Source organism: Staurois parvus, unplaced genomic scaffold (assembly GCF_062004578.1).
Source record: "Staurois parvus isolate SC_StPar_1 unplaced genomic scaffold, SC_StPar_1.0 ptg000913l, whole genome shotgun sequence".
Lineage (NCBI taxonomy): Eukaryota > Metazoa > Chordata > Amphibia > Anura > Ranidae > Staurois > Staurois parvus.
Window position 1 is genome coordinate 887,566 of NW_028318709.1, and position 12,925 is coordinate 900,490.

The 12,925-nt window shown below is 45.1% G+C and overlaps 1 protein-coding gene across 1 annotated transcript in view; it reads right to left on the reverse strand.

Moving 5' to 3' along the window:
* Positions 1 to 12,925, reverse strand: part of LOC149442106 (integrin alpha-X-like) — an 85,458-nt gene that overhangs the window by 54,380 nt on the left and 18,153 nt on the right. The window contains exons 6-11 of the mRNA XM_089656528.1: positions 11,898 to 12,028; positions 9,495 to 9,640; positions 5,635 to 5,788; positions 4,660 to 4,804; positions 1,836 to 1,909; positions 570 to 702 (exon numbers count right to left, since the gene is read on the reverse strand). Of these exons, the coding sequence (XP_089512654.1) occupies positions 570 to 702; positions 1,836 to 1,909; positions 4,660 to 4,804; positions 5,635 to 5,788; positions 9,495 to 9,640; positions 11,898 to 12,028 (783 nt within the window). The remainder of the gene's footprint in view (positions 1 to 569; positions 703 to 1,835; positions 1,910 to 4,659; positions 4,805 to 5,634; positions 5,789 to 9,494; positions 9,641 to 11,897; positions 12,029 to 12,925) is intronic.

Below are 12,925 nucleotides of genomic sequence, written 5' to 3' on the forward strand. Positions count from 1 at the left end.
TTTTTATAACCTAACCCTGCTTTAAGCTTCTCCACAACTTTATCCCTGACCCGTCTGGTGTGTTCCTTGGCCTTCATGATGCAGTTTGTTCACTAATGTTCTCTAACAAACCTCTGAGGGCTTCACAGAACAGCTGGATTTATACTGCGATCACATGACACACAGGGGGACTCTATTTACTAATTAGGTGACTTCTGAAGGCAATTGGTTCCACTAGATTTTAGTTTGGGGTATCAGAGTAAAGGGGGCTGAATACAAATGCCGCCATACTTTTTACAGATATATTGGTCACAAATGTTGAAAACCATTTCTCATTTTCCTTCCATGTCACAATTATGTGCCACTTTGTGTCGGTCTATCAAATAAAATCCAAATAAAATACATTGATGGTTCTGGTTGTCACATGCCAACATGGGGAACATTTCAAGGGGGAAGAAGAATTTTTCAAGGCACTGTACCTACTGGATCATTATGAGGGCATCACCATCACTGACAGAGAAGACCTTGTTTTATACAGTATTAATGCAAATGAAAAAAAAACTGCTGCAGGAGATAATCTGCCTTCTCACCCATGTAAGAGTCCTTCATGTCCGTCTGATCCTTGGTAGAGTTTATCCAGGTAACATTCTGCTGCCCGGCGCTGTAAACTAATATCCCTCCTGACCAACCATAGGCACCTACTGCCCCGAGGATGGGCCCATCCTGAGGAGGAGGAGAAGACAAAGTTAACTGATCGATGGTCTGCAGGACAGAGAACCAAACACGCACCACCTCCAGAGCTGGAACCAAAGCTGATTTAATAAAAGTCCGACATGGACAACTTATTATAAAAGGCCCACCAATATAGGAGGTCCATGGTTAAATGACAATCACCACTAAAAAAGGCTCTCCGTTATAGGAGGCCCATGGTTCAAGGATGATCACCACTAAAAAAGGCTCTCCATTATAGGAGGCCCACGGTTAAAGGACGATCACCACTAAAAAAAAGGCTCTCCATTATAGGAAACCCATGGAGAAAGGATGATCACCACTAAATAGGTTCTCCATTATAGAAGGCCTACCTTTGACACCTGAAAGATGTGCTTATTACACATTGATCCATCAGTACGTTTGAGTCTCTTTAACCCATTAATCCAGTTATAGAATATTATTCAGGCCTACATGGGTTAAGTGGTTCTGCTTTTAGGGGCAACAAGGACAACTGCCTATTAAAGAAGGCCCACCAATAACTAGGTCCATATTTAAAGAAGGCCCACCAATAACTAGGTCCATAATTGAAGAAGGCCCACCAATAACTAGGTCCATAATTAAGGAAGGCTCTCCAATAACTAGGTCCATAATTAAGGAAGGCTCTCCAATAACTAGGTCCATAATTAAAGAAGGCCCACCAATAACTAGGTCCATAATTAAAGAAGGTCCACCGTTAAATGAAGCCCACCAATGGACTTCTGAATGATGGAGCCACTCCAACAGAGTGTGCTTATTACACATCTAACCATCGCTATGTTCTAGTCTCTGTAACTCATCGATCCAGTTATGGAATACAAAATACTAAATGAGGTCTCCTTATCATCCAGGCCCGCGGAGGTATCATGGTGGTTCGGGTCCAAACAGGCCGAGGAGAAAGCTCTGAAGACACTAGGCTTTTTCCAATTATAAACGGCTCACATCTTTTCATGGTGTGTTTCTTAAAATCCATTCTTCTCCTAACCAATAGTTGCTGAAATGCCTTCAGAGAATCGACGTCCAGGAATGTGTAGAAGACCACGTGTTTGAGGTGTGAAGTCCCTTACGAATAGTAAAAATGACTTCTTCTTACAATACATGATAATGACCTGTGTTAGGGTGGCACTGAACCCCTCCTGGGACATCTCCATCTGGAAGGAGACTGCATTCTTTGAGTGCATTCCTGTAGAAGAAAGACATTGATAAGGATACAGTCCCTTTTGAAAGTGGTCACATTTTAGGAGGAAGGTACAGGAGTCCCTCGGCAGCTTTGTCCTCACCTGGCACCACCTTCAGTAAACTGTGTACCAGAACTGCAATGGGTGACAGAGAAGTATGGAGGACTTCATTCAGCTCAGGGTCATCTGTTTTCTTCTAGATGTCTACCTAACAGCCATATATTAGGTTCCAAGGACCAATTCCTTGGCTGAGAACAGGTCCTCCTTAAAACCCACAAGACAGATCTAGCACCCTCCGAATGTAAGATGCTAGGTGTCAGGGTCCTGTCCACGGCAGAAGTTCTGGAAGATCTGGCATTTCTGCCAGTACTCCGCATGGCCGCAGAAGTACACATCAGCCTCAGTCTGGTGCCAGACGGCCTTTATAAGGAGGCTCATCACTTCCTCAAGTTGCTGGATGATATTTAGCTCCCGTGCCCTGTTCCTGGTTCCTGTGACTTCCTGTTACCGACTCGGCTTGCTCCTGGACCTGTCTACTCTGCTTTACCCCTGATCTGACCTCGGCCTGGCTTACAGATACTCTCTCTCTCTCTCGCTCCTCTGTGAATGACCTCGACTATATCTGCTCTGATTCCCACCTGCCACCTGACTTTGGCTTGAACCGACTACCCAGTGAACATCTAAATCCCGGAAGGGCTTGCATACCACGCACAGGCGCCTCCTGTCTGCAGACCTATCTCTGTGTACCAGCTGTGCTTCTGAGTGGACCACCAACCAGCACTCCTACAGGCGACCTATGCAACTTTGGGCCTGACTTCCACTGTCCCACTCTCAGGGGTATCCGGAACTTAGCCGCAAGGGAAGCCCTCTCTCCATTGGCCTCCATCACCAGGTACGTGATACTAGGTGTAATCAAGAGAGCAGTGTTCCTTTGTCCTGGTCTGTTCAGGGTTTCAAAGGCTGGGAGTTTGATTGCTTGCCCCTTCCTTTGGAAGACGTTTCCAGAACTTAGAGAAGGAGGTCCAAATGAGCAGCCTGAATATTCATCGTGCTCCAAGCAGGGGCGGGCTGACCATTCGAGCACTCAGGCACTGCCCGAGGGCCCGGGGTCAGTAGGAAGCCCCATGAAATGCCCCTGGTACCTTTTTATAGGCTTTTTTGAGTGTAGGCAAGGACACAGGGGCCCCATGATCCCCTATTGCCCGGGGGCCCCATGAGTTGTCAGTCCGCCCCTGGAAAAGGAATATCCAAGTAGGGGTTGGAAAGGAAATAAATAGTATGAAGCACTGGAGAGGTGGGTTCTCTCTCACTGGGGAGTTGGGTTCTCTCTCACTGGAGAGGTGGGTTCTCTCTCACCGGAGAGGTGGGTTCTCTCTCCCCAGGATTACCCCAGACCCTGTGGGGCTGCGGCCATTAGGCATGCATGCGCTGACCCCGCCCTGTCATGTGACGTGGCCTACCACTTGGTGGCTGAGTGGCTGTTGTTCCCAGTCGCTTCCACTTTGTTATAATCCCACTAACAGTTGAGCGTGGAATATTTAGTAGCCAGGAAATATCCCGGATGGACTTATTGCACAGGTGACCACCTATCATGGGACCACGCTTGGAGTCACTGAGCTCCTGAGAGCGACCTATTCTTTCACCAATGTTTGTAGAAGCAGTCTGCATGCCTAGGAGCTTGATTGTATACACCTGTGTCCATGGAGGGGATTGGAAAACCTGAATCACATGATATGGAGGGGATTGGAACAGCTGAATCACATGATATGGAGGGGATTAGAACACCTGAATCACATGATTGGGAGGGGATTGGAACACCTAAATTACATGATTGGGAGGGGATTGGAACACCTGAATCACATGATTGGGAGGGGATTGGAACACCGGAATCACATGATTGGGAGGGGATTGGAACACCTGAATCACATGGTTGGGAAGGGATTGGAACACCTGAATCACATGATATGGAGGGGATTGGAACACCTGAATCACATGGTTGGGAGGGGATTGAAACACCTGAATCACATGATTGGGAGGGGATTGGAACACCAGAATCACATGATTTGGAGGAGATTGGAACACCTGAATCACATGATTGGGAAGGAATTGGAACACCTGAATCACATGGTTGGGAGGGGATTGGAACACCTGAATCCCATGATTAGAATGGGATTGGAGCACCTGAATCACATGACTGGGAGGGGATTGGAACACCTGAATCACATGATATGGAGGGGATAGGAACACCTGAATCACATGATATGGAGGGGATTGGAACACCTGAATCACATGATTGGGAGGGGATTGGAACACCTGAATCACATGATTGGAAAGGGGATTGGAACACCTGAATCACATGATTGGGAGGGGATTGGAACACCTGAATCACATGGTTGGAAGGGGATTGGAACACCTGAATCACATGATTGGGAGGGGATTGGAACACTGGAATCACATGATTGGGAGGGGATTGGAACACCTGAATTACATGATCGGAAAGGGGATTGGAACACCTGAATCACATGATTGGGAGGGGATTGGAACACCTGAATCACATGATTGGGAGGGGATTGGAACACCTGAATCACATGATATGGAGGGGATTGGAACACCTGAATCACATGATTGGGAGGGGATTGGAACACCTGAATCACATGATTGGGAGGGCGGGGCCAATACTTTGGGACGTGTTCTAGTAAACATCTCCATGTACGACAGACCAAGAAAAAAAACCCCAAAACCTGGGTGACGGCACCTTCGATGGTAAAGATCTTCTCCTGCAGGACCTCCTGGAGCTCAGAGAGGGCTGTAAAGTCGGTGACTCTAAAGATGCGGTCATCGGACGACGCGATGGTTTGTAATTCTTTGTAGGCCGCTTTATTTCCGAAGGCGTTCCCAACCTGCGGGGGGGGAGGGGGGAACACGAAATATTATCCCGGAGCTCTTGACCGAACTGGCAGCATATTTGAGGCCACGGATGAACAGATCTGACCGGCCTGAGGAGTCTGAGAACGGTTGGTGTGAATCTGGGTCAAAGTTTGAGAGTCGACCACCGGCTGTAAAAAAAACAGCAGCTGCAGGCATCACCCCGGTATAACCATATACGGGTGTGTCGCTGGTCCAGAGGGGGTTAAACTCATAACTCTAGTAGTAACATCTCATAAAACACTCCAAAGATATAAGTAGCCATCCTATGACCCAGTGTAGCACCAACCATCCCACCAACCAATCCAGTGTACCACCAACCAATCCACCAACCCAATGTAGCATTAACCATCCCACCAACCCAGTGTACCACCAACCAACCCACCCACCCACCAACCAACCAACCCAGTGTAGCACCAACCAACCCACCAACCCAGTGTAGCACCAACCATCCCACCAACCCAGTGTACCACCAACCAACCCACCAACCCAGTGTATTACCAACCAACCCACCCACCCACCCACCAACCAACCCAGTGTACCACCAACCAACCCACCAACCCAGTGTACCAACAACCAACCCACCCACCCACCAACCAACCCAGTGTACCACCAACCAACCCAGTGTACCACCAACCATCCCGCCAACCCAGTGTGCCACCAACCATCCCACCAACCCAGTGTAGCACCAACCCTACATTTGAATTAGGTGGTGATGACCATCCATGGGAAGGTCACCCTACTACAACCGTTATCCTATAGGTGTGACACATGTGGAACGTCTGGAAGTTCCTGGGACACTTACCCCAATGGCGAAGCACACTATGCCTTTTTCTTTTGCCTTTTTGGCTGAATCTTTAAGTTTTCTGATGTCTCCAGCTGTCCGTCCATCAGTTATCACAATGAGGACTTTCATAGCGTCATCTCGGGCCCCTCTGCTGGGGACAAAGAGCTGCGTCCTGAGGAGGGAAATATAACAGGATGAGCTTGTATGGTAATAGCACACGGGGGGATCATTTTGTTCCTAAATTTAAATTTGGATGAATTTTTCGTTATTCGAAGATTCGGATATATCTGAAATCCTGAATTACTATAGTAATGAATTTAGATAAATCGGAGATAACGAAATTAAATTTCATCCAAAATGCGAATCACATTCGAAAAAGAAATCGAATTTGAAAATGAGAATAGAACAAAATAGAATAGAATATAAAGGAATAGAATAAAATAGAAAAAAAATAGACTGGAACAGAACAGAATAGAAAACAAAAGAAAAGGATAAAATAAAAAAGAGAAAATAAAGGAAAAGAACAGAAAGCAAGGAATAGAATAGTAAAGAATATAGTAAAACAGAACAGAATAGAAAATAAAAGAATAGAATAGAAGATAAAGGAATAGAATATAAAAAAATAGAAAAGAGTAAAACCGAGCAGAATAAAATAATAAAAGAATTGAATAGAAAATAAAGGAATATAACAGAAAAGAATAGAAAATAAAACAATAGAATAAAATAGAATAGATAATAAAAGATTAGAATAGAAAAGAAAAAAACAATAGAATAGAACCTTCTTAGAATAAATTCAAATTTGAATAGAATAGATTAGAATAGAATAGAAAATAAACTAATAGAATAACATAGAAAAGAATAGAATAGAAAAAAAAAACAATAGAATAGAAATGATTAAATTAGAAAGATTATATGTACAAAATTCAAATTTCAAATAGAATAAATTCAAATTAGAATAGAACAGATTAGAATAGAAAAGAATAGAATAAAACGGAACAAAAAAGACTAGAATAGAAAAACATAGAGTAAAACAAAACTGAATAAAATAGAATAAAAAATAATGGAATAGAATACAAAAGAATAGAACAGAAAAAATAGACTAGAGTAAAGCAGAACAGAAAATAAAGTAAAAACATAGGATACAATAGAATAGAAAATAAAGGAATAGAAAATAATAGAAAAGAAAAGACTAGAATAAAATAGAACAGAAAATAAAAGAGTAGAATAGAAAAGAACAGAATACAATAAAATAAAATGGAAAGAATATAGATCTTTCGAAATTCAAATTTTGAATAGAATAAATAAAATTTTGAATAGAGTAGATTAGAATAGAATAGAAAATAAAAGATTAGAATATAATAAAATAGAAAAAAAGAATAGAATAGAAATGATTAAATTAGAAAAAATATAAACATCCTCCGAAATTCAAATTTTATATAGAATAAATTCAAATTAAGATAGAATAGATTAGAGTAAAATAGAATAGAAAATAAAAGAATAGAATAGATTAGGATAGAATAGAAAATAAAAGAATAGAGAAGAATAGAAAATAAAAAATATAGAATAGAAAATAAAAGAATAGAATAGATTAGAATAGAAAAGAATAGAATTGAAAATGAAAGAATAGAGTAGAATAGAAAATAAAAGAATAGAAAAGATTAGAATAGAGAAGAGAAGAACAGAATAGAAAAGAATAGAAAATACAAGAATAGAGTAGAATAGAAAATAAAAAAAATATAGAATAAAAAATAAAAGACTAGAATAGATAAGAGTAGAATAGAAAATTAAAGAATAGACCAGAATAAAATATGATAAAATAGAAAAAAAAACAATAGAATAGAGTTAAATAGAATTGTCTTCCGAAATTCACATTTCAAGTAGAATAAATGTGCATGCGAATGCCAATTTGAATTTTTCCAAATTCGGTCGAATTTATTTCAATTTGATAGAATTTGGAAAATTTTAATCGAATACGAAAATGAATAAATGAAACGAAACAAATTCTGAAAACGAATTTAACGAGACAAAATTAACTGATTAAGGAAGCGAAGCAAAACAAATGTCTTCGTTGTGCACGTGTCTAGCTGAGAGAAGATGTATGTTGCTCAGTGAGTTGGCTCATAGACTCATTGGGGGGTTATTTACTAAAACTGGAGGGTGCAAAAATCTGGTGCAGTTCTGCATAGAAACCAATCAGCTTCCAGGATTTATATCCAAAGCTTCACTGATCAAGCTGAAGGTAGAAGCTGATTGGATACATGTTGAGTACATATGGCCACCCTCATGTACAGGTTCTTCTTGTGATGGTCCACTCAGTGTCTGCCGGTGGGGATGACTATGAGGATGAAGGTGTGGTCAGGGTTGGGGGAACCATGGCAAGAGATGGAGGAGAACAATGACATAACTCAGGTAGAGTACATATGGCCACCCTCGTGTACAGGTTCTTAGTCTGATGGTCCACTTAGTGTCTGCCGGTGGGGATGACTATGAGGATGAAGACGTGGTCAGGGTTGGGGGAACCATGGCAAGAGATGGAGGAGAACAATGACATAACTCAGGTAGAGTACATATGGCCACCCTCGTGTACAGGTTCTTAGTCTGATGGTCCACTTAGTGTCTGCCGGTGGGGATGACTATGAGGATGAAGGTGTGGTCAGGGTTGGGGGAACCATGGCAAGAGATGGAGGAGAACAATGACATAACTCAGGTAGAGTACATATGGCCACCCTCGTGTACAGGTTCTTAGTCTGATGGTCCACTTAGTGTCTGCCGGTGGGGATGACTATGAGGATGAAGACGTGGTCAGGGTTGGGGGAACCATGGCAAGAGATGGAGGAGAACAATGACATAACTCAGGTAGAGTACATATGGCCACCCTCGTGTACAGGTTCTTAGTCTGATGGTCCACTTAGTGTCTGCCGGTGGGGATGACTATGAGGATGAAGACGTGGTCAGGGTTGGGGGAACCATGGCAAGAGATGGAGGAGAACAATGACATAACTCAGGTAGAGTACATATGGCCACCCTCGTGTACAGGTTCTTCTGATGGTCCACTCAGTGTCCGCCGGTGGTCAGGGTTGGGGGAACCACTGTATGGCAAAAGAGATAGAGGAGGACAATGACATAACTCAGGGAGATGGTGAGGGGGAGTTCTACACCTTTCTGTCTTTCTTTTTGGACTCCCTTTCTGAGGAATTATGTTTTTTGGTCCTCGTGTTACATTTTATATCTTCCTCACCTAACAATGGTGCACCTCGGCGTTGCGTACAAAAAAAATGGGTCCCATCTAAAACCCTTAAAATACCTGTTCATTTCAGGGGCTGAAATACTAGACATGGCCGTCCCAGGGAGAGAAGGCAGAGTGGAGAACACATCCTGATGTCCTAGTGGAGGACAAAAGTCGATGAGAAAAATCATGAGAGAAATATAGACAGGGGAATGTGGGGTAGGGAGCAGTCCACCAATCCATATCATCTCAGCAAGTCCCGAAGTGAGGTGGAGATACCCTGAATGGACATCTAGTAGATAAAAGGACGATGGAAAAAAACAAAGACTGGAGGCCAAGGTGTCCTGGGTGGAGTGCTGGGTACACGTATCCTATGTATGTCGGCCTGTACATCCTTCAGACGGGATGCAACCAAAAAACGAGCGTCATCGTCACACTCTCTCTCCACCTGTTGTGACTTGTGGCCCTCAGTGTGAATGTGCTGATACTTTCGGGAGCCATATTCCTGTAGCATCTGCCAACTCAGCAATCTGCTCCCTCACCTGTACAATCTGCAAACTCTGTATTGCCATCCGAGCATCGAACTCCCACGTGGTGTATTATTACTCCCGATTGTTGCTGTTCTGGCCGTGGTATCGGATGGGATACTTACGTTACTTTGTGGATAGCCGTTGCGGTATAGGTCAACCCATTCAATTTTTTGATCCCTGAGGTCAGAACGTTCGGGTCCCTTACTGAAGAAAATCGATTGAAGTCGAAGTGTATCTTAAATGTGCTGGCATACTGCATGAGGGCAAACTGGGGAGGGGAAAGATGGAGGAGACGGAAATGTAACGAAATCATTCCACGCTGTATTACAATATAGAGGAGACACTGATGATGGCAGAATTATCAGCAAATAATTACTTTTCACCTCAATGTATTAAAATCGATTATAGATATGACATTGGTTTATGTGTACCCCTGGTGTACAGCGCTGCTCGATCTGGCAGCAGAGTCTAGTCTACTAGTCACTGCAGATCTCTAGGACTATATGCAGCCACAGAGAGAGCTGGAGGAAAGTCCCGCCCACCACCTGGGAACACAGACGGACAGGACTATATGCAGTCATAGAGAGAGCTCGAGGAAAGTCCCGCCCACCACCCGGGATCACAGAGGGGCAGGACTATATGCAGCCACAGAGAGAGCTGGAGAAAAGTCCTGCCCACCACCTGGGATCACAGAGGGACAGGACTATATGCAGCCAAAGAGAGAGCTGGAGGAAAGTCCCGCCCACCACCCGGGATCACAGAGGGGCAGGACTATATGCAGTCACAAACAGAGCTGGAGGAAAGTCCAGCCAACCACCCAGGACCACAGAGGGGCAGGACTATACGCAGTCAAAGAGAAAGCTGGAGGAAAACCCCGCCCAGCACCGGGATCACAGAGGGGCAGGACTATACGCAACCACAGAGAGAGCTAGAGGAAAGCCCCACCCACCACGGGGGATCACAGAGGGGCAGAACTATGTGCAGCCAAAGAGAGAGCTAGAGGAAATCCCCACCCACCACCTGGGATCACAGAGCAGCAGGACTATACGCAGCCAAAGAGAAAGTTAGAGGAAAATCCCACCCACCACCCGGGATCACAGAGGGGCAGGACTATATGCAGCCACAGAGAGAGCTGGGGGAAAGCCCCACCCACTGTCCAGGATCACAGAGGGGCAGGACTATAAGCAGCCAAAGAGAGTGCTAGAGGAAAGCCCCACCCACCACCCGGGATCACAGAGGGGCAGGACTATACGCAACCACAGAGAGAGCTAGAGGAAAGCCCCACCCACCACCCGGGATCACAGAGGGGCAGGACTATACGCAGCCACAGAGAGAGCTGGGGGAAAGCCCCACCCACTGTCCAGGATCACAGAGGGGCAGGACTATAAGCAGCCAAAGAGAGTGCTGGAGGAAAGCCCAGCCCGGAATCACAGAGGGGCAGGTTTATACGCAGCCACAGAGAGAGCTGGAGGAAAGCCCCACCCACCACCAGGGATCACAGAGGGGCAGGACTATACGCATCCACAGAGAAAGTTGGAGGAAAATCCCACCCACCACCGGGGATCACAGAGGGGCAGAACTATGTGCAGCCAAAGAGAGAGCTAGAGGAAATCCCCACCCACCACCTGGGATCACAGAGCGGCAGGACTATACGCAGCCAAAGAGAAAGTTAGAGAAAAATCCCACCCACCACCCGGGATGACAGAGGGGCAGGACTATACGCAGCCACAGAGAGAGCTGGGGGAAAGCCCCACCCACTGTCCAGGATCACAGAGGGGCAGGACTATACGCAGCCACAGAGAAAGTTGGAGGAAACTCCCACCCACCACCCGGGATCACAGAGGGGCAGGACTATACGCATCCACAGAGAAAGTTGGAGGAAAATCCCACCCACCACCGGGGATCACAGAGGGGCAGAACTATGTGCAGCCAAAGAGAGAGCTAGAGGAAATCCCCACCCACCACCTGGGATCACAGAGCGGCAGGACTATACGCAGCCACAGAGAAAGTTAGAGGAAAATCCCACCCACCACCCTGGATCACAGAGGGGCAGGACTACAAGCAGCCACAGAGAGAGCTAGAGGAAAGCCCCACCCACCACCCGGGATCACAGAGGGGCAGGACTATACGCATCCACAGAGAAAGTTGGAGGAAAATCCCACCCACCACCCAGGATCACAGAGGGGCAGGACTATACGCAGCCAAAGAGAGAGCTGGAGGAAAGCCTTGCCCACCACCCGAGATCACAGAGGGGCAGGACTATACGCAGCCAAAGAGAGCTGGAGGAAAGCCTTGACCACCACCTGGGATCACAGAGGGGCAGGACTATACGCAGTCACAGAGAGAGCTGGAGGAAATCCCCGCCCACCACCCGGGATCACAGAGGGGCAGGACTATACACAATCACAGAGAGAGCTGGAGGAAAACCCCGCCCATTGTCAGTTGTACGTAAATAAGATTTTTTTCCTTTCTTCTAACCTACTATAGACATGGAACTGACCATTGAACCATGGAGAGAGGGTTACCTGGGTGTCCGTCTTGCTGAAAGATGTCATGACTGTAGACACAAAAGTTAACATTTTCTTAAAGTCATCGGAAGAAACACTGCCGGATCCATCAATCAGGAAGACGATGTCAAGGCTGGAAAGGATACACTCTGCAGGGACACAAAGAACGAGAATGAGGGCTCCAGAGACCAGCTGTAGAAGAAAACCTGGACCCCTGGACCTAGGGTGGCCACCTCATCCCTTTAAACCCAAACACATATTAACGACACGGGCTCTGTGGCTGATGAAGACGGTCATGACACTCAACTATCCACATTACATTAGCCTCAGAACCCGTGTATTTAATATGTGTTGGTTTTAAAGGGATGAGGTGGCCACCCTACCTGGACCTGTAGGGATACCAGGATGGATATTCGAGTCTTGACCTCGAGATTGTGTTTATGGGGCACATTTTATTGGACGGGTCTGATCGTTGTCCTGATCTCTTTGTACTTACTCATTGTCTTCAAGTTCTCAGCAGATACAATATCTGATGTACAGTTGTGTTCAAATTAATAGCAGTGTGTTAAAAAAAGTGACTAAAGCTGAAAATCCTTCTAATACTTTTATTTCCATCCACACAAATGCATTGGGAACACGACACATTCTATTCCAAATCACAACATGAAGAAAAATACATCAAATTTGTGATGTTCCTCTAAAAAAAATGGAAGAAAAGTGAATATTAGACGGTTTAATAAAATGGCCGTGTTTGTATTCTTCTTTACAAACTCAAATATTCACTATATAAACTGAGAAATGTTTGAAGATTTTGCTTTCCTTTGAATGACTTCATGAATATTTGGTTGTAGTCGCACTGTTTCTGAGAACTGCTGTACATCTGTGTTGCATGGAGTCCCCCAACTTCTGGCCCCTGTGATCAGGTATTCCAGCCCAGGATGATTGGACGACATTCCACAGTTCTTCTTGATTTCTTGGTTTTGCCTCAGAAACGGCATTTTTGATGTCACCCCACAAGTCTTCTATTGGATGAAGATCCGGGGATT